Source organism: Paramisgurnus dabryanus, chromosome 8 (genome assembly GCF_030506205.2).
Source record: "Paramisgurnus dabryanus chromosome 8, PD_genome_1.1, whole genome shotgun sequence".
Taxonomy (NCBI): domain Eukaryota; kingdom Metazoa; phylum Chordata; class Actinopteri; order Cypriniformes; family Cobitidae; genus Paramisgurnus; species Paramisgurnus dabryanus.
The window spans coordinates 17,189,391-17,213,804 of record NC_133344.1 but is presented as its reverse complement, the minus strand read 5'-3'; the positions used below and the strand labels follow the sequence as shown (position 1 = coordinate 17,213,804).

General features: G+C 37.9%; 1 protein-coding gene across 1 annotated transcript; it reads right to left on the bottom strand.

Moving 5' to 3' along the window:
- Positions 1 to 103: 103 nt before the first annotated feature.
- On the bottom strand, positions 104 to 22,446 carry vwde (von Willebrand factor D and EGF domains). The gene is made up of 32 exons (XM_065280753.2): positions 22,137 to 22,446; positions 21,107 to 21,297; positions 20,314 to 20,545; positions 17,436 to 17,492; positions 16,809 to 17,041; positions 16,645 to 16,734; positions 16,388 to 16,517; positions 14,780 to 14,994; positions 12,917 to 12,990; positions 12,556 to 12,832; positions 11,750 to 11,946; positions 10,614 to 11,443; positions 9,424 to 9,560; positions 8,989 to 9,135; positions 8,803 to 8,907; positions 6,594 to 6,708; positions 6,205 to 6,455; positions 5,786 to 6,005; positions 5,559 to 5,711; positions 5,413 to 5,490; positions 5,141 to 5,284; positions 4,729 to 5,046; positions 4,555 to 4,650; positions 4,370 to 4,465; positions 3,470 to 3,565; positions 3,284 to 3,379; positions 3,099 to 3,194; positions 2,891 to 2,986; positions 2,677 to 2,772; positions 1,476 to 1,571; positions 1,040 to 1,137; positions 104 to 921 (listed from the first exon to the last, which is right to left on the bottom strand). Exons 1-32 carry the CDS (start codon positions 22,201 to 22,203, stop codon positions 910 to 912), a joined length of 5,139 nt encoding a protein of 1,712 aa, XP_065136825.1. The 5' UTR covers positions 22,204 to 22,446; the 3' UTR covers positions 104 to 909.
- Between the last annotated feature and the right edge of the window lie 1,968 nt (positions 22,447 to 24,414).

Below are 24,414 nucleotides of genomic sequence, written 5' to 3'. Positions count from 1 at the left end.
GAAAAAATGTGTTGTGTATAATTATGATAATGATTTGTTTACACATTGGCAATATTTTTGATCCATTTATGGAAAGAAAAACACTCAGATCCATTTTATTTCAATCGAATGTATTCATTTTGTAGATCTAATTACAAATATACATTTCTTTAAAGGTCACCTATGGCAATTTTAAAGTTGCAATATTAGTCTCGGGTGTCCCCAGAATGTGCCAGTGAAGTTTCAGATCCAAAACCCTATAGATCATTTATTATACCATGTGTCTCTTTAAATGCAAATGAGCTGCTGCGTCCCTCCTCATTTACTGTTATACCAGAAACATACTTAATTTTTAATAAGACAACCACCTTACTTAAATGAATTATGTAAAGAAGATAGATTTTTTTAAATAGAAATTATGACCTAACTGTGGTTTTTGGACAGTTGTGGGCGGGGCCTGCGCAAAGTGATGTCAGTTTGCTTACCAATAGCCAAAAGCCCATCTCATGAGACTGTTAAGGTTTCATGGAGATTTGAAGAAAGGAGATGGCAGATTTTGATCATTACAGGGTGGTTGTGTGCACACACATGTACACAATTATGTTCAAAAACAATATAGAAAAGTGAATATCTCATATTAGGTGACCTTTAAAACCAATAAAAAACAGGACAATAATTTTTACACGCTTACAGTAAAAACATTTGTGCACTACATTACATATTTAAGATGAAAATGAAACAGAATTCAAATAAAATCAGTCAATATGTGCATGACTGCCTGAGACATTCACACAAACTCACACACAAATAGAGACATCTTATAACCTAAATATTCTTATAACCTTATGAGTGTCCTAGAGGTAAGGACACTGATCCATACACACACATACTGTACACCCTTCAGCGATGTGTTTTCATTGTCTCACACCTTTATCTTCTAGTCTGTAGGTAAAAGGGCGCAAGTTTAATTATTTAAGATTCACAAAACACAATTTCAATACTTTCAACACCAACACAACACTTCAAATTACTCAAGGCAATGCTTTTGAGAAATGCTTACTTTAGTTTCACAGGAGTGTCCGGAGTAACCTTGGCGGCAGTGGCAGAAATTTGGAAACATGCATCTTCCCCCATTAAGGCACGTTTGGGTACAGATTGCTGTTGTAGAAGAAATGATTTGCTGAGATCGTTTTTTAAGGGTAAATTAAAATGATATGATGAATGTTAACATAAATAAGACACACTGTCAGAAAGAAGTAGTCGGAAATGGCCCCAAGCTGTCACTCGAGCGGGACCCCGTCGAATATGTACCATTTAGGTACAGATATGTATACATTTGGCACCCTTTTTAGGTACTAAAATGAACTCTTTAGGTGCAAAGGTGTAATTTTTAAAAGGGTACCGCCTCGTGACAGCTAAGGACCAACCTATATATAAAAAAATGTATATTCAACATAAGTCATAATTCAGTATGCTCAGGAATCCTCATGACTTACGGGTTTGACACTGCAGACCCTCCCATCCAGCCGGACAGTGGCAGGTGTTTGGCCCAACACACTCTCCACCATTTTTACACTTCTGTAAACACACCGCTAGACAAACAGCATAGACATAATGTCATTTATCTTATACTTTAACATTTCAAACAATTTAACCACTGCTTGGTTGTTTCAACTTAAAATCTTGGGTCGCCTTAACCCAGTGGTTCCCAGACAGGGGGGTGGGTGTGAGGTGGTGCCAGGGGGCCCCCGTTTTATGACAATTTATAAAATACATTATTTTATCATAAATTCTGTGTAATTAAACCTCAGAAAAGTATGACTACTAACCGACAGCACGGCATTTTATCATTTAATATGTTTTGTTTTGTTTAATTCAAATTCTAAGTTTGAGATTGTTTTATGGGTCAGTGACAAAAACGGTTTGGCAAAATGAGAAACAAATTATTTTGTATCAGGTTTATTTCAATGCACAGTGTATTTATGTTAATTTTATGCAATAAAAAAATTACATTTGCACCATTTTTATGAAAGTTAAGACTGAATGGACCTGAAAATGTCAAATGGTGTAACTGCCAATTGTGCCAAAGAATGAGAAATATTATATATTTTATCCACCTTGATGGCATGTAAGCATAATCATAAAAAATAAATATAATTTTATTATTTGTTATTTCTAAATGTACATTTTAATGCATTTTTGAAATATTTGTCCTGTCATATGCTAAAAACAGTTTTGTTTTCTAATTAATCTTTGACAAATGATGTAAAAATGTAAAAATCATATTACAGTAAACTAAATGATTATATTTATTCCACATTTTTCATGGATATATTTAGATTTTAATTTAAAAAAATACTAGTTACACCAATTGACACAGACCGGTTACACCACATTGACATTTTTTGCATTATCCCACAAATATTCTTTCAAAATGAAATAAAACCAGAAATTTTAGACTTGAGAATGTATGCAAGAAATCTGCAAATTTATTTTGAAATTTTATCCCTTTTTATTTTTTTTATTTTATATATACGGACACGTCACGTCATTGACCCTTTTGCCATGAATAAGGAATGGGATGCACTCTACACAAGGGGGTTGCATGCCAATAAGAACCACTGTTTTAACCCAACGGTTGGATTTGTCACTTTTTGACAAAGCGCTGGGTTAAAAAATAACTCAGCATTTACTTACGGATGTTGCAAATACTTCCTCTCCATCCAGATGGGCAGGAACAGGTGTTGGGACTGACACACTTTCCATTGTTCATGCACATGGGATCACACACACCTATAAGTAAATGCATCACACACACACATGACCAAATGTTTATTTTATATATTGTATTGTATATTGCTTAATACATAAACAAAAATTATAAACAAAATTAAATGCACTGAGAACTCACTGTTCTGACATCTTTTCCCGGTGTATCCTTCTGGACACGAGCACACGTTGTTTCTCATGCACTGACCTCTGTTTTTACATGGTGGATTACACAGAGCTATAAAGCACAAGCAACTATTAATATTAATAGGCAAGCTATTTAATAAATATATTTGCCTTATATATCAGAATTCATATAAAACAGTTATAACAGAAATAACAAAACGTACCAATTTGGCATTGTGAACCATAAAAGCCACTGGGACAAGCACAGACGTTTGGTTTGATACAAGTTCCTCCATTTAAGCACACAGGCTTACAGTCAGCTGAGAGCATAAAAAAACAGGAAAACGCACATTATATTGTAGTACAGCACTAACATTTGAGATCAAAGCCAAAGGATGAAATAGCACACCTGAGTTACATGTGGGTCCGTACCAGCCCGGCTTACACTTACAGACATCAGGCGACGCACACTCGCCACCGTGTTCACAATGTCTGTTACACACCACTGTAAACATACTGTACTTCTGAGTAACGCACTTATTATGAACATCAACTTTATTTCGTATTCAAACATACATCAAAAATCTGCACGTACTAGTTTCACATCTTGGTCCCACGTAGCCGTAAGGACAAGTGCAGTGATTTCTAGATGAACAGCGCCCACCATGTTGGCAAGGGGGATCGCAGTTGGCTAAGAAGAAAAACACAAGTGTAAATTTATGTGTTTATTAATCCAAATCCTGTAAAAAAAGATGTCAGACGTTTCCAGATCTGTTCAAGCTAAAATGTATCTTAAATGAAAACACCACCGTTTTTCAATATTTTACTACGTTCTTACCACAACTTAGACAAATTAATACATAATCATCTTTTCGCAATGTGTGCACTTAATCTTTGTACAGCGCGTCATTAATGTGTTAGCATTTAGCCTAGCCCCTTTCATTCCTTAGGATCCAAACAGGGATGAATTTAGAAGCCACAAAAAACTTCCATATTTTTTCCCTATTTAAAGACTGTTACATGAGTAGTTACACGGGTAAGTATGGGTGCACAAAATGAAAGAGGCGATTTTCTAAGCCACCATACTTACTCGTGTAACTATTCATGTAAAAGTCTTTAAATAGGGAAAACATGGAAGTGTTTGGTGGCTTCTAAATTCATCCCTGTTTGGATCCTAAGTAATGAATGGGGCTAGGCTAAATGCTAACACATTCACAACGCGCTGTACAAAGATTAAGTGCACGCATGGAAAATAGATAGGTATGTATTAATTTGTCTAAATTGAGGTAAGAACACGGTAAAATATTGAAAAACGGTGGTGTTTTCCTTTAAAGTCCCAATGAAATCAAAACTGACAATTCTTATTTTTTAATGTAATATTGCAGTGTTTATTTTTATCCGTCATTTTTTATTTTTTATTCCGGGTCCTCATAAACTTCAATCAAACTTTTAAAATGTACTTGTGGCTTCCGGTTTAATCCTAAAGGCAGTTTACCCTCTTCACAGATGGCTCCGTTGTACCCCGGTGGACATTCACAAACGTTGGGACGCACACATTTCCCTCTGTTCTTGCAGTCTGGTCGACACACAGCTATTGGCACAAGAGTTCAAAATATTAAAAAACAAATCCTCAAATGTTTAACTGGATCTCATTCAACATGAATACGGGTTGTGACAGACCAATATGACAGTTGTATCCTGTGTATCCCTCTTTACAGGTGCAGGTGTTAGGCTGCGAGCACTCCATATTCGGACCGCACGGGTAACGGCAAACAGCTGCAAATACACCGGCAATTATCAATATCACTAGACTTTTACATTATATGTATGCTTATTTATGCATAACGTGTTTACCTTTGCAGCTAAGTCCATTTCCTTCATAGCCGCGTGGGCAGCTACCACATCTGAAGGAGCCGGATGCAGTGGGTTCACAAGGCACTTGGGAGAAACATGGAGAATCAGCACAGGTTCTGTTATCATCAATAAGTGCAGATTCAAACTCATCCTCGTTCAATTTTGATTTTGAGTTCGTCCTGTCCAAGGTGTGTGCCGAGGTCTTTCGGAGACCAGATGATGATGGGATAGATCTCTCAGCTCCACCTGAAAGTTTACTTGACTTCCTGGTGGAAGAGGAAGTGACATCAGAGTGTTTGTTGCTTTCCTTTATCTGCCCTACAAGAAAGTAAAAATTACATATTACTTCATAATTAAAAAACAACATTAAAGTAAGCCATTAAATTTTTTTAGGGGTAGAAAAGAAACTGACTGTTTGCTGTCCGTGACGTGCATGTCTGTCCATTGCCACTGAGTCCAGGAGGACACGGGCCACATATGTAACCAGCAGTTGTATATGTGCTTTCAAAACACTGGACTCCAGGGTAACAAGGACGATTGGAGCACGGGTTTAGGCCTTTACAGAGGTTAAAGAGAATTGAATGATCAAATTTGTATACAATTTTGTATCGTGCAACAGATATTGCCGCTACAGGAAACCCCCATTTAAGGTTTTTATCGTAGAAACCTAATTTATTTACTTACCCGCAGCAGGCTTGGGTTTAGAGGAACCATGGTTATTTATACCATGAATACCTTCCTCGCTTTTATCCAATGCCTTTCCTAAAAAAAAAAATTTGTATTGAGGTTTTGTTGGAGTAAACAGCTAATAATTTCTTAACCAAATTTACCTGGTAAACCCATACGGTTGCAGGTCTTTCCATCTCCAGTAAGGTGATCAGGACAGGGGCCGCACAAAAATGAGCCCATGGTGTTTCTGCAGGCCACATCTGGATAACACGGTGCTGATAAACACTCGTCAACATCCACATCACAGATCACACCTGTAGTACAGAGCAGTTTAATATAATATTACATATATATGTTTAATTTCTATAGTATATTATTTGGGATTCACCTGTTAGGCCTTTCGGACAGCTGCAGGCGAAGGAGTTTAATCCATCTACACATGTGCCCGAAAGACACGGGTTTGACCTGCACTCATCTACATCGACTTCACACGTCCCCCCCTCCAGACCCGCAGGGCAAACACACAGGTATTCACCAGAGCCCGGTGGAAAGTTAATGTTGGTCACACAGGAACCTCCGTTCTGACAGTCACAGGTTTGAAGTGAGACCTGAAAATATTAAAATGATTAAAATGATTTTAAATGCATATAATGCAACTTGCTTGACCAATAAAATGATTACTAACCCTAAAAAACCTGAATTATACACATGTAATTTTTTCTAAGCCTGTTAGCACCCCCTTGTGTTTAAAAGTGGAAGTGGTTCAGGTCTATATAATTTCATACTATTCAGATGTGTTTTGTTCACCTTCACTGCTGCCCGTGTCTCTGCGTTACAGTCATCAGTGACAGTCAGTTCAAAGGTCACTGGTTTGATAGACATGGCTTTCCAGATGAGCAGACCGGCTGGAGACAAAACAGCATCTTTGGGACCTGACTCAAGTGTGAAAAGGACCGAAGATCCCTCCGGGTCAGTGGCCGAAAACTGATAGACAAAATTCTCTTCGTAAAATGTCCTCAGATTGTCCTGGCCTGTGTGAAACACCGGCGGCTTGTTTTCTATATAAAACACAAGGAGAGAATCAAAACCTGTATTTTGATAAAAATAAATCATTGCTCTAAAAACTGAATTATTACAAAATTAGCGGTTAACTTGAACTCAAACCATGGATGTACGTAACATTGACATGAACATACTTTCAGCAATAGACCAGCTGTACTTGGAAAGATTGGGTCTGCAGGTTAGACACGGGCTGTTCGGGCTGTGATCTCCCTCTCCATAACACAATCCATCAATATTACATGTTCTGTTCTAAAGAGATATTTGCATTATTTCAGGAAACATTTGAAGAAATAAGTTTTAGGAAAAATAAAATATGATAAACCAAACAACAAATATTTTAACTCGCTTATCCAAACATTTCATGCTAGATTTTAACACTGGAGTGTGAGGTATTTAAACAATGCAAGCTTTGTTTGTCCTCTAAACCTGAATTTGTTGCACATAAAGACTAAAAGCTAAATTGTTTCCTGTGTTTAAGAAGTCTAAGCACACATAATGATAAAAAATAACAGTCTGTGTAAAGACTTCAAGATAAAACATGCAGGAAATCGGCATCACATGTTGATAAGCACCTAGAAAAGAAACACAATTTGAACAAATTACAAACAGATTATGGGGAACACACGACTTTAATTTCTCTAGTATTCCCTGAGAACTGTACGTTCATGGTTTACAATACTAGGGCATATACTGTAGGCCGACTCGTGTGAATTTGTGATGTTGGCATCTGGATATCTGAACTGGATCTTTACAAAAAATCTGACCCTGGACCACAAAACCAGTCATAAGGGTCAATAAAAAAAAGGAGATTTTTACATCATATAGGAATAAATGCTTTCCAAGCTGATTATATATAAGCTGAATAAATAAGATTTTCATTGATGTATGGTTTTTTAGGATCGGACAATATTTGCCCCCGAGATACAACTATTTATCAATCTGGAATCTGAGCAAAAAAAATCTACATTTGGAGAAAATCGCCTCCCATGAAATTAAAATTAAACTTTTTTCCTTTTAGTATAAGGCTTAAGAATAAATATAAACTGGTATGGTCCAAAACATTGCCAAAATTCTCATACAGAAGATATAAGCATTCAAAACCTACAGTTTGGTAGGTGCGCAAAAAAAAGTCTAGAATTTTTATCACCCTACACTTCAACTTCTCATCAAATTTCCTGTCCAATCAAAAGCTCTGTAGATGCTGAAGCATCCCGCCCTCTATGTATTGTTACAGTAGGTCTTTGCTGGACTGCGCCATAAATGAAACGCTATTAGTTATGAAACGCTAAAAGAGGGGGGGTCTTCTTTTTGGTTCCATTGTTTCAGTTATAGGGTGTCACGATTTTGATTTTAAATAGAAATCGAACGAAAATAAGTCACAACCGCAAACTTTGAATTAAAAAAAGAATCGTTGGAGCTGCCACGCCCCCATGTCACATCTGGTCGGCTTTCCAAGTAGGAAAAAACACGTGTCAACCTCCTCTAACTTTAACAAATGTAAAAATCAAGAAAATTTAATCAAATCGAGGATTTGGAGAATCGATTCGTGACACTATTCAGTTAAATTGACGTCACCACATCAAATAATGCTGCACATTTCAAGGCACTTCAATGGGCGTTTAACCCTTTCCCCGCCATTGACGAGTTATCTCGTCAATTAAGAGAAAACACTTTCCTGATGAGTTTTTATGGTAATTTATTATCCACTAGATGGCGCTTTATAAATATGTATAAAAAAAAACTGATGCAAAAACTAATTTTATCAATTTTAAACTCAGTGTATGTTTTGCTCTTCGTTCTGAATCTGATCTCTAACAAAATTCCTTTACAAAAATGAAATTATTTCAGCTTTTTGTTCAAAATGTGGTATTTTTGAAAAAACCTACCCATATTTAATAGGTTATAAAAAGAGAACAAATTAACGTAGGATGAAACTTTTACCCCCGTTTTGTTTGTTTTTTATATTTATAGAAGAAAATTTCCTGGAAGGCATTTTGTAAAACTTTTGTGAAAATCACAAAAAATGCTGGTTGGCAATGGTTGGGAATGAGTTAATGTTGTCCAAATGAAGCCCTTAGCAACACATAATAATGATAAATAAATTTTTGATAAAGTTACGATATATCATAATGATTTTTGGCATTAAATTAGATAATTTTGACCAATACAATGTATTGTTGGCTATTGCTACAAATATACCCGTGTGACTTATGACTGGTTTTGTGGTCCAGGGTCACATATGTTTGAATTTGGGATCAATGGATAATTTTCTGATGGTAATAATATGGAAAGCCCGGCACAAAATCACTGTACCAAAAAAAGAAATATATATATTTCACAGACCTTAAGGGTGCAGATAACTGCAGTGCTGACTGTGCAAATCTGACACGCTCCATCAAAAAGGGTGAGTATCTTTGCGTTGCTGAAGCTGTGTCCATCATTAGACACCTATCGAAAAAAAGGTTACTTTTATAAATGATTTTGAGCACACTTTCTATCTCAATCATACATTAAAGAGCGACCACTTACTTTGATTTGCCAGCGTGAGACAGGTGGGTGTGACGTGTTGGAGGACTGTGGCTCATCTATAGGAAGTTGGCACTCTTGTGAGGAAGCGCTTTGAAATGATGCAGGGACCAACCGAGCATCATCCAAAGACCATTCACCATCTACTATCTAAACAAACAGAGCAAAGCTGTCAAGGCTGTAGCTAAAACGTGGATGAATGGAGTTTAATTTATAAGAGCATTCCTTTAGTGGATTTGACTGACAACGCTTTGACAAGTGAACAGACATATGTGAGTAATTAAAAATGGTAAGAGTAAATGGGCAACACATCAAGGCCAATATACACAATCTGTTTGTCACTTATTCACTACAACTTAAGCTTGGAGGCATTCACATAAAGCACCATTTTGTCTTGATGTCGAATTCACTGCTTGAATGAAAAGTACTTTTTGTCACCTTTTCCTTCACGACTTCACACTTAAGCCTGTATGAGTTTTTAAAGCCATGACCGAGAACTCTAACAGAAGAGCAGACGCCATAGCGAACATCACACAGCCCTCCGTTCTCCAACTCTGTGATCTCAGGAGTCTCATCTGCACGAGAAAAACACATTTACTGACAAAAAAAGCTAAAATGCAAGAAAAGTAGATCAAAGTCATTTGGATAAAAATTTGAAATGAATGTAGCATGTGAGAAAAAAAATGGATGTAAGCTGCTGTCATAAAATGGCTAACCTAAACTTAAATTAATGTTTTGTGAGGTTTTTATTTATTTTTGCTTCCTACTGTCACAGTAGTACATTGTCAAACGGCTACAGGATGATAAACAAAGGTCTTCTGCGGGTAATCCGCACGGTGTTGTTGTAGAAATATCCATATTTAAAACTTTATTAACGAAAATAAATACCTTCAGGTAGCGCCGCCATCTTAGTCGCGTCCGCATTCAGGATGAGAGCTTATGCAGCCTACGGAGGCTACTCTGCTGCTGCTCTGTCCCCCCGCCCTCCGAATTTGTCATACGTCACTAAGAAAAGTGCGTACACTACGCTAATACTCTCTCCTGAATACAGAGGAGTCTAAGATGGCGGCGCTACCGGAAGATATTTATTTACATTAATAAAGTTTTAAATATGGATATTTCTAAAACAACACCGCGCGGATTACCCTCAGAAGACCTTTGTTTATCATCCTGGAGCCGTTTGGATTTAATTTGTGAAGGATGGACGTACTTTTTTTGGACTTGAAGGTCGTGGACTATGGGTGGACCCCGTAACATTACATTTAATCAACTGAAAGATCTGAAACATTTTCTAAAATATCCGAAAATGTGTTTGTCTGAAAAACGATGGACATATGCAACTCGGACAGCTTGGGGGTGAGTAAATCATGGGTTTAATATCATTTTTGGCCGAACTATCCCTTTCTGAAGGTAGAAATATGTATACATTTGGTCCCATTATGTACTTTTGAGGTACTAATATGCATGTTACAAAAATGATAGGTTGTTTCAACACATGCTTAGGTTTAACACAATATCAAACATGGACATGTTAGTTATAGGATTATTTAATGTAGTTTTTGTCCTTATTTCACTCCACAACCCCAGATTTTTAGAGTACATATTTCATTAACTACAGATGCACTTACCAGAAACCCTGCTGCAGTCGTACGTGCCAAACCCTGGGAAGCACGAGCAGCCCCACTCCGTGCACTGTCCGTTCCCACTGCACATGCTCGGGCACCTGAGGAGATCCTGAACCCCCTGGTGCTCCTTTCTCCTGCTCACCTCCTCTGCCACCCTCCTCTCACACTCATTCTCCAGAAGAGGCACTGTGGCGACCAACCAGGTCTGATCGTCCTTCAGCTGTTGGTCCATCACACACATTTCCACTGCCTGCTTTAGGACCTCACCTATAAGATGTTTACATCCCGTTCCCACTGAGGAGCTCCGTAACGTTTCCTCGCAAAGCCGCCGGGCTTCCGACTCCATCAGGCCGGACTCCGTAGGCCAAGATGGCGCAAGTGTTTCTGGTGAATTTGATGAATGGTCTTCTGGGAAATCATAAGTAGACTTCAGGTCTGACTTTCTTACATCCACAGATGATCTGGAGTTATGGCGGCTCTGGCGCTTTTCTCGGCTCTTAACACGTCTTTGTGTCTGCGACCTTTGGGGGTTCGTAACACGTCTTTGAGGTTGGGTTCTTGACCGTGGACGGTTTTGGGTGGGCCTACCAGGAGGGTTGGTCGTTTCTCTGAGAGGTTGCACAGATGTGTATTCTGCTGTCACGTCGAGCTTAGGGATGATGGAGGGAGATCGGACATGAGTAAAGGCAGAACACTTTGAGGAAACTGTGAATGGGTGAAATGCTAGGACAGATGATGGCTGTTTCTCTTGTTGGCAGCTGCAGTACTGCCTGAGACTGGAGTTGCTTGTATAGTTAGGGATCTTATCAAACAAGCTGCTAAGGGGTGCTAACCTGGTGTAAAAAAAAGAAAAGAAACAAAAACAATGAGTTTGCTAACTCAAACTTTATAAAAGTATAGTTATATATGCACAACTGTAAACCTAAATTTGACAAAGTGCTTAGACTTTATTCTAAGCCCTTTATGTCATGGGTCTTCAACAGGGGGTTCGAGAACGTGCATAAAATCTCCTTCATGTTCATGACGTGTCATGTCATGACTATAAAGGTGTCATGTCAGTCTTGTGAACACCCCTTCAAGTAAAGTGTTACCGTTCTTCTACAACATTCTCCATATTTTTCAATGAAAACATCTCTCACCTCCAGGCGTTGATAAATGAGGTGCTGTTCTCCACAGTCTCTCCATCTTGTTTGTGGTAGTCATTGACTGACAGTCCATCATATGTTCCACACAATCCTTCAGTGTGGCCCCGCTCGGAGCCCGGGACCCTCAGAGTCAGACTCATGCCCCACTCAGCCACATCCACTCGAACAAATGCCCCCGATGAGAACGAAATCTGACCAATTAAAACTGTTTATTGCCATATATTGACTAAACTGATTCATCATTATTATCTTTATTAAGTTTTAGGGTATGTCTTAGAGCAGGGGTTCACAAACTTTTTATTACATGACCCACTTAGACGGGTGTCTGTCTATCTATTAGGACCCATCAAAATATTTTTAAATAGAAATATGGACAAAAAAGTTAATTTTGATTTAGTTAATCCAAATCCTGTCTGAGAATATCCTGTCCCTAAAATATTTAAATAATACTACATAACTATAAAGATTTTATATCAGCTGGTTTGGATATAGGTTGTCCCTTTACTGGGTTGCCATGTTGAGGTTATTTAAATATAAGAAAGACGGTAAAAATATGAATGGAGGAAATCATAACAATAAATACATTAAATACATTGTATTAAGTAGGCCTTAATTCAACCTGAATGGATGCTTGTGAATGTGTTAGGGGCGGGGCAATGCTTAGTGGCTCCAGAGCATCATCGAGCCACCGTTTTAGCCCCGCCCCAAATAAATGACTTTACACAGACTTTAAGTGAGTCCCAACACACAGTTTGAAAACCACTGCCCCATAGGATGTTTCTGTATCCAATAAAACTCACTGTGACTTTACGGCCCTGGTAAGATTCTGCGATCCGGATGCCACTTTTAACCAATTCTCCACTCTTGACCGTCAGGCGTGGCTTTGTCTCTCCCGACAACCCGTTACACATGTCAAATGCAATGACATCACCCCCGTCCCTGGCCGCGAAGCCACAGACACACGACGTGGGGTAGGCCGTCGCGCCAGCGCATTCCCACTGCCGAACGTGGACCTCGAAGGGCCGAGCCGTGCTCCTGTACAGCACAAAAGTGCCAATCTGGTAGTTATCATACATCCTGTGAATAAACACAATATTTGTTTGATTTACACTTTATGTCATAGTACAAAGAATGATGCTTTGTTTATGAATAAGCTTTTACCTGCCGTCAAATGTGATGATGTGAGGGTCCGTGAATGAGTAACAGTGTGCAGATGGAACGTCTTTTACAACAATCTAAAAGAGAAGGTTATACAGATGATATGCATGGGGTTCCTAAAGTCTGAGATCTAGAAAACTTATTTTTTGCTATGCAGAAAATTAATAAACTTCAAACCTCCATTACAAAGAAGAAATGTGCATTTTGTAAGGTAAGAATTCCTTGGTATTTGGAAAATCTTGTAAATCATTTTAGATATGGGGAATACAGGATTTTTTTGTACAGTAGCCCATAAGTACAGGAATATGTGACTTTGCCTGTGAAACCCAGGCTTAAGTAATTTTTTTGAGATTTACTGTTTTCTACATAAAATCATCCTTTATAATGTAAAGAACATTCTGTGAAAATAGATTGAAATCACTGATTGAAATCAAACTTTGATGGTTCAAATCTCATAATAAGCTTATGTGACTTTAGCCGGGATTTTACAGATAAGGTCACATATCTAAAAGGGTCACATATTTAAAACAATTCTGATGTAAAGCAGGTGTTTAGTTAAACTACCAATACAGATCATTCGGTAGAGGAACACAGTTCCACTTTAAGTCAAATTGTTATTCTGAACGCAATTTCTAATGAAAAACATATCAGGTGAGGTGTTCATTCTGTCACACATTTTATATTATAAAACAAAAACTGAGGTGCAATGCTGTACGTGTATGTGTGAGACGTGCAACATGTTGAGGTACGGTAGAGGTTTCTATTCCAAGTGATTTATATTTTTTACTTATATTACCGTTTTTCTCAGTCGCTTTGAAGCATTTTTCAGATCAGAAATTAAGTTTTCAAAACGCTTTGTTCAACCTTCACATCATCAAGTCAGTTATTAAAGAATTAAAGCAAATTCTCATTGTTTGGACAAATTGCAAATTCTTGGTACAATCATGCAGTTGATGCAGGGATGGACATTACAGTTACAGGCTTTTTCAGAATATCCATGATGTTGTGCAGTTCGTACGAATTGTTCTGAGAAATGCACTTAAATTTAGCTAATTTTAAGAATGATTCGAAAAATGCCCCAAAGTGACTGAAAAAAACTGTAACATATCTTCAAAATAAATGATGTTCAGCATATGTTCATATACAGCGGGGAAAATAAGTATTTAACACGTCAACATTTTTATCAGTAAGGGGATTTCTAAGTGGGCTATTGACACAAAATTTCCATCAGATGTGGCCATCTAGCCAAATATTGGATTCATACAAAGAAATCAGAACATTTAAGTATACAAGTTGAGTCATAATAAATAAAGTGAAATGACACGGGGAATAAGTATTGAACACATGAAGAGAACAAGTACTAATTGATATTATGTGGAGCACCTGATGCAAGGTCTTCCTGAAGTATCTTCTTTGTATGAATTCAATATTTGACTTGATGGCTACATCTGGTGGAAATTTTGTGTCAATATCCCACTTAGAAATCCCCTTACTGATAAAAATGCTGATGTGTCAAATACTTAGTTTATATTATACAGCTGGGAAAATAAGTATTTGACACATCAGCATATTATGTATTTATATGCAAATATGTGTGCAAATACATATTGTCTATTGTGTCAAGACTCCTAAAGCATACTTGCATCTATTGAGATTTGGAGCATCAAAGTTCGATTTTACTCACAGATTTCACATTGATTTCAATTTTTTACATGACCTTAGTCGATATTAAAGATATCATGGTTATATTTTCACAGAATGTTATCTAAATTATGTAGGATGATTTAATGTAAAAAAGCAGTAAATCACAAAATAAAGACCTGGTTTTCACAGACTGGGTCATACAGTATATTTAAATTAGCCCACCTGCACACTTTGAGGCCTGTACCCATTCCACAGAAAGTTGGTGCTGTTTATGGGTTTGATGTGTATTTCTGTGCTTCTGTCTCCATCCTGCCATATATCTGTAACTGCGCTGTAGAGTACAGAAGCCTTGCTGCATACTCCATTATGGCAAAGGGTTTGAAGAAGCTCTACCTCACAGGATGACAAAACTAAATCCACACCCAGGTCTTCCTCGCCTGCCAAAGAAGAAGGTCTTACAATAATTTTTTTTTTTAAAGATTGATCAGACTCAGCAATATTCTGGTTAAAATGGTCCTTTACAGATTTTCAAACCTGAGAGACATTTCAAAGAGTAAGTCAGAAAACATGTTTGTACTTAAATCCTTATACGTACAATCAATTTTTAAAAAATGAAGTAACCATGTTTTTACCTCTGACGTCAGCCGGAAATGTGACGCTACTTAAAGGGATAGTTCGGCCAAAAATGATATTAAACCCATGATTTACTCACCCCCAAGCTGTCCGAGTTGCATGTCCATCGTTTTTCAGACAAACACATTTTCGGATATTTTAGAAAATGTTTTACATCTTTCAGTTGATTAAATGTAATGTTACGGGGTCCAGTGCGTCCATCCTTCACAAAATAAATCCAAACGGCTCCATGATGATAAACAAAGGTCTTCTGAGGGTAATCCGTGCGGTGTTGTCGTAGAAATATCCATATTTAAAACTTTATTAACGTAAATAACTAGCTTCCGGTAGCGCCGCCATCTTAGACTCCTCTGTATTCAGGAGAGAGTATTAGCGTAGTGTACGCACTTTTCTTAGTGACGTATGACAAATTCGGAGGGCGGGGGCACAGAGCAGCAGCAGAGTAGCCTCCGTAGGCTGCGTAAGCTCTCATCCTGAATGCGGATGTGACTAAGATGGCGGCGCTACCGGAAGGTAGTTATTTACGTTAATAAAGTTTTATATATGGATATTTCTACAACAACACAGAGCGGATTACCCTCAGAAGACCTTTGTTTATCATCCTGGAGCCGTTTGAATTTAATTTGTGAAGGACGGACGCACTTTTTTTGGACTTGAAGGTCGTGGACCCCGTAACATTACATTTAATCAACTGAAAGATCTGAAACATTTTCTAAAATATCCAAAAATGTGTTTGTCTGAAAAACGATGGACATATGCAACTCGGACAGCTTGGGGGTGAGTAAATCATGGGTTTAATATCATTTTTGGCCGAACTATCCCTTTAACATGTTTAAAAGATTCGGTCAAAATGCAATGCTAACATACAGGCTGTGAGTCCAAAGTGGGAGGAATTACAATAATGTCGGTTTTGTCTACATCACCAATCCCAGGGAGTAAACAGTTGCCTACATCCATGTGTTTGTTGTAGTCCAAGAAAAGAGATGTTGGAGACGATTACTCGCGGCATTGTTTACTTTGGGGTTTGTACCTTTTGCATATTGTTAACATGTAATACACATACACGTACTTGCACACCAAAGGAAAGTAAAAACGTGAATCGGACAATAGGTGCTCTTTAATTAAAATATTAATTGAATTGAATTGCATATGATCTGGACACAGATTAACACTACATTGAGGAACAGAAAACTTCACCTTGACTACTAGTGATAAGATGTAATGGCAGAACGCATCTCTCTGATGAACATGGTACAGGTACAGTGCTCCTTACTTCCAGTTCATACTCTTTACCATCTTCTGAGATAGAGGCAGACTGTGGTTTCAGCTGGAAAAACATGCAACCATATCTGATTTTACTGATACCTGCATTATCTATTTCATGAATAGGAAATGAGACAGTGGTTGTGATACACTAAAAATATTTTTGAAGTATAGCATTTAAAAGGACACACCTGGATCCCTGCATAAAACTCATCGCTCTCCACAGGAAGGCTCTGTATGTTTGGAGAGTCCAGATAAAAACTAGCCATACTGCAATAGATCTGAGACAACAATGTATAAGTTACAGTTCATGAATATGAATGAATATGAATAATTATGAATATTAAGTGGTTACCCTGTCTCCCAGTCGCAGGTTTATCCCATCCAGCTCGATTAAAGCAAAGGTCTCGACTGTGGTGTCTTTCCTGAGTTCCTCTCTGTTACCCTCAGGCGACAGTCTCCACCATGTCACTACATAACCCAGAGAGCTGTTCCCACTACTGTCATCGAACATACATCTCAGGTACACGCTGCTGCCCGACATCTCAGCAACTATCAGTGGTACTGAAGAAGATGGAGGCTGGAGGTCTGAGAGAACAAGCACAAAATTATTTTATTGGAAGATCAAATTTAAACATACAGTAACCGTTTTTAGCTGAAAGAGGCACTGAGATAAATAACAAGAAATCTCTGTTATACTTGTACATACAGTAGCTCAAGTATGTGTGTTCTGCGTGATGTTTATCTTTAGACAGGTAAGTGGGTTAAAGTTTTTGCCAGTGGAAAATCCAAAAAAAACACAAGCATATTAACTTCTGCTAGATTCATTAACAGGAGAAGATGGGGCAGGAAAATTCCAGATGATTTCTAACTCGAAATTGTTTTGGTGCATGGATGAAAAGAAACTCTTTACAGATGAATAAACATTTTAGATGAAAGTATAGATGAAAGTTTTACTCTTTTGTTTTTCAAAGGCACTGACCTTTGCAAGACCCATCACTATTTCTTTCACAGCCTGCTTGATTGGAGTCAGATATCTCTGTACACAACAAAAAAGTATATGGTTAGGGCAGCCTGATCTCACGAGATTTCGTACATATTTTACAAGTTGGCTAATTCTTATGAATCAGTATGACGTTAATCGTGCCAAAATGTAACGTACGGCTATCATAAAATAAAACAATAACGAAACCCCACCCCTAACCACAATGGTCAAGGCAAATCATACAAAAATGTATGAATAATACGGTTGTACAAATTAATACGAATTAGCTACCTCGTAAAATACGTACGAACTGCAATGAGAAAGCGTTGGGTTAGGCTCTTATTGTCTCTTTAGCAGTGGCGGACGGTGACTTCTTTTTTCGAGGGTGCTCAATGCGAACTTCGTCACAATAGGTATGTAGCCCGTCATGTGTGTGGTTCGTAATTTCAAAATATGTGTTCTGCGCGTCGAGTGATCTCATGTGCATCACGTGTCTTGTCAAAATAAGTGCCTGCTGCAGACGCGTCTTAAGGGTTTATGATAAAAGAGACGCTCGCGTTTGCAGCAGGCACTTATTTTAACAAAACACGTGATGCACATGGTTCACATGACGCAAATGATGAGCAACACACATGACACTTCGAACACTTATTTTGAATTTGCGCCCCTCGGATGAGCAGTCATGAGCCGTCAAAGCTCTTTAGTGTTGAAAACATAATAATTTAGAAAATTCAGACACTTAAAATGTGATCTAGCGACTTTTTCGATAGATGGGTCTGCAGTACTGCTTCAAAAGCAAGACAAACAAAACAGGGTTTCCAAGGACCAATCACTTATACATATACACTTATACATAAGGGCTTTTCACACTGCGCTTAACCCTGGGTTATCTTCATTCTAAACCCCGCTTTTAACCCTGGGTTAAGGAGCGTTCCTGTAATTTGAAAGCGGTGTTAGCACCGCTTTTTACCCAGGGTTATGAAACCCTGCTCCGGAGCAGGGTTAGCACCGCTTTTGTGGTGTTAACCCCGCATTGCGGTGCCAAACGCATGCAGTGTGAAACGAAGCAGGGTTAGAATGTTATGACCCTAATTAAACACAGCTGAAGTAGCTAATCAAGGTGTTCAGGGTTGCTTGATAATTACAGACAGGTGTGTTGGAGCTGGGTTGGAGACTCCTGACCCAGGGTTTAGGAATGCACAGTGTGAAACGTCAACTTATGAATACCCAGGGTTATCTCTTAACCCCTGGTTAAGTTTGAACAGTGTGAAACATGAAAAAAATAACCCAGGATTCCGTTAACCCCTGGTTTTAGAATAACCCAGGGTTAACAATTTCAGGTGTGAAAAGCCTAATAATGTACTACTGTGAGTGCAAATATGATGTGATGACATCATGAATATGCTATCTGAAACCAATACCCAATAGCCGTTCTTGTCTTAGGAAAACTTTGATAAACGTTTTTGATCCACTTCAAATGTTAACTAGTATATTTAACAAATGGGTGATTATGTAGTTGCAGGTACATTTTATGTCCAAATTAATTGTTTCATGGATCATTCTCATGGATCACAAGATGTAACATGCCATAACAATATGATATTTAAAGAAAAAATGTAATAAAACTAAAATTAATATAAAAAGTGTCTTCCTTTATATAAATGATAATCATGATTTCCCATAGTCGGTGTCAACTCTGTTAAGTAACAGGTATGACATTAATGTTACATACTGTCAACACTGTTCCCAGGGCCTGCGTCAAGGGGGGCATTCGCGGGCCGTGCCCCCCCAAAACAGGTTGTTATGCCCCCCTACACAGTTTTTTATTAATTTAATATATATCAAGAATAATTAAAATAAATTAAACATTGAATGTTTCATAGAACGTTAAGCATTACGTCTTGAAGCGGCCTTTAGGGCGCAGTGTGCGCTGCGCTATGAAACGCATTTATTTCAATGGCTTTGCGCTGCTTGAGTATGGTTTGTTGTTGCGTCGAGCAAAGCGCGAGCGCAGCTTGCGTGAGCGCCGCGGTCAAAGTTCAAAATTGTTTAAAGGGCACAGAACGATAAACCATTTTTACCTTGTCTTTGTTGAATAATGGTAGTCTTCCCGCATTCACAAACATACAAAAAGTTCTAGACATGCTAAACATCTCAGTCTCATAGAAATTACTCTTTTAGAAATGTCAGCCAGAAAACGGCCCAATCTGAAAAACTGATGCTTATGACATCACAGGCATCTCACTGCCCCTCCACTTTAAAATAATTGGCTACATTTTTTGAGTGGCAGCAAAGTCATCCAATCAGTAATGAGATTGCAAGTTAAGCCAGTAGGGGGAGCAAAATAGTTGCAAAACAACTTGTTTAAAATCCTCCACCATAATAGAGCTATCTGAGAGAGGTTTTTAGGAAGCTTCTAAGGCATTACAGACCCAAACAAAAACATTTTTGTCTACATTTCACATCACAGAACAAGGATAAATACCCCGTTCAATCATTCTATGTCACCTTTAACTTTTGCGCATAGTTTGTGATCTTCTGCACTTTATGTGGGAAATGAGCTGACAGTCTGTCCCAGTTGTATGAGTGTGTGCTTGCACTGTATTTGTTGTTTTAATGCCTTGTTTTTGCAAGTTATTGTTGCTAATTGCGTGCCCCCCTTGGAAGCCACGTATCCCCCTGTTAGTTATGGTCTGGCGCCGGCTCTGACTGTTACTCTAGCTTGGTAACAGAGTTTGACGGTAACAGAATTGACTCTAACACGAACAACAGGAATCCATGACAATGAGTACCAAAAAGCAGAGAAGAATAATGACTTTTGTCACCAAAAGATCTTGTACCTTATAAAAAAATACTATGCAACCTCAGCAGTTACCTTCTGCACAATAGCCCATGCATCCTTGCGTTGGTTGAAGCAAGTAGACATAAAAGTTCCCACAGTTGCGTACAGTGACGGGCAACCGGAAAAGACAGCAATCTTTACTTCCGCTTCCAAGGAGTTGCCAGGTGGCACAGGCCCTCAGTTGCTTCACCTCTAGGGGTCGTGGCAGACTCTCTCCATCAGCCAAACTGAGCCAAACTGGGGATTGTGTTCCACAGTGATTCACCTGTTGAGGTTCCCATGACAAAATTACACATTGTAGCAAGTAGAGAATTGAACTAACCTAACCTCATTTTTACAGACAAACGCTATCTACATCATGTGGCTTAATATTCAATTCTTTAACATTTATTTACCCCCAATAAGCTTACCAACAAAGCCTTAATGTTCGCATCAAAGAAGCTGAAACGATTGGTCAACTAGCTAATGCACTGTTAACTATGATCGACAAGCACCAGGTTAATCAAATTCAGAAAATTTAATCTTCAGAATTTAGTTAATGCAACCCCCAACTATCAATATCGGCAGATATCTGTTTGGATAATCACCTATTGGTATTGGTGGAAAAAACTTATATTGGTGTATCTCTAGTACATAAATGTACTGCACTGGTAGTTGCTTTGGATAGAAGCGTCTGCCAAACGCATAAATGTTAATCTTATGTTTCTCCATTGTCGTTGTAAAGCAAGTATATCTACAAACAAACCTTTCTGGTGGTTTTAAAAGTAACAAGGTGTTTAAGTCATGAGGCACTGTTAAGTAATGACAAAGATCTACTGTAGGCTACCTCCACACATGTGGTGGGCATCCGGGCTGGTTTGTCAAAGATCTGAAACTGGTACCATCCAGGAGCGAGTGAATGGTCACAAATGAGCTCCTGAAGAGAGGACTGGAGCAGATGTTGCGAGCTGAACTTCGTGCTTCTGTATGGGCTCTGGAGAACACTGTAACCCCCAGGACTACATTCAGGGGGGTCCACTATAGGCACACAAAAATAAACACACTTTGTTGTACCATACAAACAACAAAGTCACAATAGCTTAGAAAAGTGATACAGATAAGGTAAAATGATTGATGATCTTCATTAATAGAAAAAAAAAAATCCTAGCTGAAATAAAAAACTCAAATTCTAGTGTTTTCTAAATATTATTATGAACATCAGCTGTCTACCAAAATGTATTTATGTGGGTTGTTTTGGGCTTCATCCTGGCAGGACTTTATGGTGTTGTATTGATTCCCATCTACAAAAAAAACATCCCACCAACAGACCAAACCATTTCCATTAAAACCAATACAATTTCCATTATAACCATTACATTAATTAGAATTTCTCTGAGGATTAGCCACATGAAAATATACTGTAATATATTATAGCATTTACAATAGTAAACATATACTGTTGTATATTAAAGCATTATAATACCATTTCTACAGTATAATATATTATTCTGTAATATTAACTATAGTAAACTGATAAAACTGTGGTAAACAATGTACTATACTTTTATGTTTACTATAGCAATGTTCATAAACACTATCCAGAAATGTACTTCAGTTCACAATTACAGCATACTACTATGTTCACTATAGTACACTACAGCATTTTTCACGTGGGTTAATTCTGAGTTCAGACTGTGAAGTAATGATCAATGTCGTCTGTTTTCGTCAGAAAACATCTGGTAAGACGCATCACAACCATCTCGCCTGGTCATTAACTAAAAATTTACATCAAGTCTGAACAAACAACGTCTTACATGTAATCCTCAACTCCTCACAGTCCAGTAACTAAAAGACGGAAGGTTTATAAATCGACTTACCTTTTTGGCATCTGACAGTGTTGTTGAAAATAATAAAAGTAATAGCGAAGCAGAGCTGTAGACGCATTTCTTTCTCCAACTGAAGTGCCGACAACTTTACAGCGCGTTTCTAAAAGCAATAATATAGTCCGTTTTACATCCGTTTTACATCCCGACCGGAACCGACATCATAATTTTCGGGTTATTTGACGTTACATTCATTGACAATAAGGTTAGTCCCAAAAAGTACTACTAGGACGTCTCACGAGTGTTTCATGGTCTGCTGTCCGGACCACACACACCTCCTCTCTGGTCGAGCATCCCTCGATTAACAGGCTACAGATAGATAGATAGATAGATAGATAGATAGATAGATAGATAGATAGATAGATAGATAGATAGATAGATAGATAGATAGATAGATAGATAGATAGATAGATAGATAGATAGATAGATAGATAGATTGGAATTTTGGAAAATAATGTAATAATAGTATAAGTAAACCCCCCAAAAATAGCAAAAAATACTAGGCTATACTCGTATACTGTAGTATAGTAAAGTATCCTATTAACAAAATAAAAATGTAAATGGTTATGATGGGAACTTTGTTTAATGTAAACTAGGCTAATAGTCTTCGTTAGTATTGGGTGGGATGTTAAAAACCAATAAATACTGTAGTAAACAGATTGTTTTGTACATCATAATAGAAATATATAACTTCTTTTTCCAGAAGTTTGAAATAATCGTTTGCTTATATTTCAATTGCTGTAGGCTTACCTCAAGCCCTTCCACTTTCACCTATAGCAGTGATTTACCTGCACCCTCTGTAAATTTAGTTAGACCTCCATGAAATAAATGCAGAATACGATTCAATTCATGGCAAACTACCAAAATCCACAATATGGTCTCTGCTAATGCTGAGTAACAGCTTTAGATAAACACTGACCCTATTAAAGATTAAATACAACATTTGTCTCTGACTGGCCATCTCTGGGCTGCTTATATCAACACAATGATAATCATCAAAAGTTTTGCTCTCAGAAAGTTAAACACAATCTGTTGTGTGACGCCTGTGCGACTTTGTGAGGGAATTGCATATCCAGAGGCCATCTGTTAAACTGTTTTTATCAAGGGCGGTGCCACTCCTTCACAAAGATGTGAATAACATTCACGGGATGAAGATTGAGAGCCATCTGTTTCTCGGGTGCTGACAATGTGTATGAAATAATTAAATTCTCCCTTCACACTGTATATCTTTACTGAATGATACTCATTAGGAAGAACTGAAACCACAACATATTCCCAATGTTTATACTTTGATTTCGAAAAGAAAGGGTTTTATGGAGTTAAACAGCTGTGACAGCTAATGAAACAACAGATTGTTAAACAATCAAAAGTGCCAAAGGTTTGCCATGATCTAAAGGTGTGACTTGCAATGAAAGTAACACAGTGTGCATCTTAAAATGGAACCAAAGCATTTAAAAAAGAAGTAATAGACATGAAGGGAGGTCAGTCATATTCTTTTAAGATACACAGAAGTCCAATCTGAAGATGTTTTTGGCACATCAGCATTTAGGATGAAATTAAGTCCATGTGCCCACCCATGCCACCTGAAATAAAGACATGTGTTTCTTTTATGTGAAGCAGGACTGAGAGGGTCCGGCTAATGGTGTTGGTGTTTCAGTCTGAACTTTTACGAGTGTTTGGGGTCACGTGACCCACACATGTTCCTTCAACTAGGATGCTTGTTTCCATTGTTCAAACAGGTTTTTGATGCACCTGAAGTTTAGTCAGCTGTGAGTGAAGGTTTGACCATCCTCACTGTCCCACCAGCTTGACATGGGACTTATATTTCAACCAAGAAGCCATCATCTTCTTTTAAAACTTGACCCTAATAAAACCCAGCTGTGACCTGTGACCTGACTGTGCTAATGTTTCGGGATTGGTCCTGTTCTCTAAATTCTTCTGCCCTGAATTCCCACTGAGAACAGAAATCTTCATTTAAGTTTGAACAGATTATAGACCAATTTTATCGTTCCAGTATAATGGCACAAAGTTTACTTTGATAGTTTAACATTTTTATAATCTCTGACTGTCTCTTAGTAAACTTTCATATGCTTTTAATGTATTCACAATATCTTTGTCATCTCTGGTTTATCCATCTGACCTCCCCCTTCCATCTGACAAGTTGCAGAGAATTATTGCTTTCCAGTGCCTGCTCTCTTTATTGCATAACATTGAAGCTACCAAATGATGTTTTATGTTAGATATTTGAAAATATTGAACATATCGGTTTAAA